Source organism: Nelumbo lutea, chromosome 2 (assembly GCF_056320005.1).
Source record: "Nelumbo lutea isolate HS-2025 chromosome 2, American lotus-T2T, whole genome shotgun sequence".
Classification (NCBI taxonomy): domain Eukaryota; kingdom Viridiplantae; phylum Streptophyta; class Magnoliopsida; order Proteales; family Nelumbonaceae; genus Nelumbo; species Nelumbo lutea.
Window position 1 is genome coordinate 6,569,632 of NC_142685.1, and position 3,399 is coordinate 6,573,030.

General features: G+C 42.0%; 1 protein-coding gene across 2 annotated transcripts; it reads left to right on the top strand.

Moving 5' to 3' along the window:
* The first annotated feature begins 456 nt into the window (after positions 1-456).
* Positions 457-3,152, top strand: LOC148868303 (dof zinc finger protein DOF3.2-like). Of its 2 annotated transcripts, XR_016107304.1 has the most exons (3): positions 718-882; positions 1,810-2,747; positions 2,950-3,152. XR_016107304.1 is itself a non-coding variant. In XM_088970257.1 (2 exons), the coding sequence occupies exons 1-2, from the start codon at positions 856-858 to the stop codon at positions 2,677-2,679; spliced, it is 897 nt and encodes a 298-aa protein (XP_088826383.1). In that variant the 5' UTR covers positions 457-855; the 3' UTR covers positions 2,680-3,152. The 2 variants fall into 2 exon arrangements, 1 of the variants encoding a protein (XP_088826383.1); XM_088970257.1 differs by having other exon boundaries at positions 457-882; positions 1,810-3,152.
* The last annotated feature ends 247 nt before the right edge of the window (positions 3,153-3,399 follow it).

The window sequence follows — 3,399 nt, forward strand, 5'->3', positions numbered from 1 at the left end:
TGGCCCACCACAAGAGGTGCAAGAAGGGGGTTTCTGGATTTCTCTTGCATCTCTCTTTTTCTCGTTCAAATGAACAGGAGCCAACGACACATATTGACTCTAACGTTTGGGTAAATGAGTAACTCCTGGGTCCCTCACCCGTCACTTCAGGTGTCCACGTGTACAAATATGCAATGTACGTGGACATGTATCAACGAAAATTAGTTAAGATTTAGACAGGTAGAATCGTAATGGACTTGTTAGGGTCCCACAAACCGTTTTTCAAAGAATCCACAATAAGTTGTTGGTTGCATGTCCGACACTTGTAGGGACGATGGAGTATGGACCGTAGACATGGTCTAGTCTAAAATTCTGAAGAGAATAGGCGGGGAGGGAAAGCATGCATGCAAGCTGGTAGTGGGGTCGACCGCCGACGGCGTTGTTAAATTGTGACCGGTGATAATCGTTCTTCCGGCGGGGCCAAAAACCACATGAGATGTGGGACAGGAATCGTTCTCATACTCTCGTGGCCTTAGTACGAGGCCGACCCGGCGAGTTGCCGAGTTTTTCTAGTATTTGGACGATTAACCGGAAGGTGTGGTCTATGACTCTATGGTGGTGGGGGGAGCCGAGGGGTCCACGTATGGTTGCATCCACGCGACCGGGACCCACTCTCCCTCATGAATCCGTTGCAGATCGACTCGAATTTTCCATGCTTTCTCTGCGTGCAAGCCAAACACATCGATCATCTCGTACGGGGTGTAATCATTACTCTCTCTCTCTCTTCCTTTGCTTTATTTAGATGTTCATCATCTTCTTCTTTCCTCCACTTTGCATGACTGTGCCTTACTGAAATCAGGTTTGCACTTTGCATGGATGGATCATTCAAACGCCCAACACCAGGTAAGAAGAGACCTCCAATTAGCACAAACTGATTTTCTACTTCTCTCTTTTTTTGGTTCTTTTTCCTCTACTTGTTCAACTATCTTCTTTTTCTCTTTTCTTCTTCGTTGAAGAAGGGTAATAAGATCGTCGTATGTTTTTTAGTGAATTTAGAGTAATTAGTCTGAACAGAACGGAAATGATTTTGAGTAAACTTTTAATTTCTTTTCTCTCCGTAGGGGCAGAATAAAAATAGAAAAAGAAGGAGCAAATAAAACACATGAATATCAGTCTGATTGTGTATATTTCCTTTTCGTCAGGTTCCTATGATGTGGGTTTTCTCAAGCTTTGACAGGCTTGTTTGTGGTCTGAGTCGCAAAGCAAACAAAAAGGGGGGGGGGGGGGGGGGGAATGAAAAGAAATAAAGAATTCTAACACACTTGATCTGAACATCAACGTTTTAATAATAATGAGAAGAAGATGAGGCCTGGGGGATTCCAAACATGTTCTTCCCTGATCATCTAGTTATAATTCCAAAGACATATATTTTTTTATAAGATCAATTAATTTATTTTATAAGACTCCTTTAAAATTTTTTCCTTCTTCTTCTTCTTCTAACCGCAATCCCAGAAGATAATGGAAACTCTGCCAGTTTGAAACTTAAGCAATTCGGGAACTAATTTTCAGTCACAGTTTCACAGATCTCTCTCTCTCTCTCTCTCTCTCTCTCTCTCTCTCTCTCTCTCTCTCTCTCTCGATTTTGATCCTTAAACTTTAAGCTTTAGAATCCTTGAACTGATGTCTCATAAACCCTCGAGAAACTGATAATTTTTCCATTGAAATTTAATTACACCCTTTTCAAAAAAAAAAAAAAAAACAAAAAAAACAAAAAAACAAGAGCCTTCTAACATTGTTTAGTTTCTTTTTGTGTTTCTGAGATCCATCCAGGCCATGGCTACGCACTCGCTAGAAGACATGTTGATTTGCCCGAAACCACAGCAAGAGAAGAGAGTGAGGCCTCAGCCTGAACAGGCTCTCAAATGTCCAAGATGCGATTCCACCAATACCAAGTTCTGTTACTATAACAACTACAGCCTCTCACAACCACGGTATTTCTGCAAAGCATGCAGGAGGTATTGGACCAAGGGAGGATCACTGAGAAATGTTCCAGTAGGCGGAGGTTGCAGGAAGAATAAGAGATCTTCATCTTCAAAGAAGACGCAAGACCAGACTCTCACCACCACCAACTCCAACCCACTCCCGACCCACCCACTCTTACCATACGACTCCAGTGACCTCACCCTTGCCTTTGCTGGACTCCGGGAACAACCCACTAGGCAGTTAAGCCTTGACAACCACGACGCTTCTATTCTGGGAAACCTCAGTACTACCAATTGTGATATTCTTGGAAACCTCACCACCACCACCACCACAAACTCCACAACGACAATATCTCCCGGTTTTCTTGATACACTCAGGAGTGGTTTTCTTGAAGCCCCAAGTGGTATCAATAGCCTCTATTATGGGCTTGGTAGCGGTAACATGGGAGAGATAGCAAGCGGTGGTGGTGATGGTTGTGGAGATATGATGTTGCCTTACGAGGAAATGCTTGGAGCAACGACGACGACAGCAGCAACAATAACAACAACAACAAAACAGGAGTTCTGTAAAGGTAGAGACGGTGAGAATAGGGCCTTGTGGGGTTTTCCATGGCAGCTTGGTGGAGATGGAAGCATGGGCGGTGTGGACTCAGGAAGAGAGTGCTGGAATGGACTTGGGTCTTCTTGGCATGGGCTTGTTAACAGTCCTCTGATGTAGATCTTGATGATGGTGGATGAAGTTTCCATATTCAGAAGGAGGAGATAGGAAGATAGAAAACTAATTGGGTATTAAAATCTTAATTTCATTTCTTCAGGGATTTATTAAAGGGTCTCTGGGTTCTTTCTCTCTCTCTCTCTCTCTCTCTCTCTCTTTTTTCTCCCCCTTTCCGGGGTTATTTTTCTGTTTCCTTTTTTCTTTGATTGACTGATATGTGATAAACTAATGAAATTTCATGTTTCTTTTCTAACCAAAGTAAGGAATCTGCAGATGCTGAGGCACTGTTTCTTTCTATAAGAAGAAGAATTTAAAAAGAGTGATCAGAGCAGTGATGTTTCATGGCCTCTGATATCTGAGCTCTCTGAAGCTGAGTAAGAATTCTGCAGGACCTTGGATTTGATATTCTCTTCATGATTGCCTCTTACTTTAATGTAGATTCAGTGATATACGCAGAAATACAATAATAATTTAAAGATGATGGCTTCTCTCCTCCCAAGTAATAAAATTTCAGTGAAGCACAGGCACTAATTCCGGGGTATATTTTTCATTCTAGATAGCTGACCAAATCATAGTTAGATTTGAGCGTGAGTGTGGTCAGTCGTTGGCACCAAATTATCTCAATACATATTCTACGCTACAATAACAAGAACACGTTCTGTTATTTTTAAATTATTTGAGGAATGCTGGAATCAGGTATACATGCATGCATTGGTTACTGCT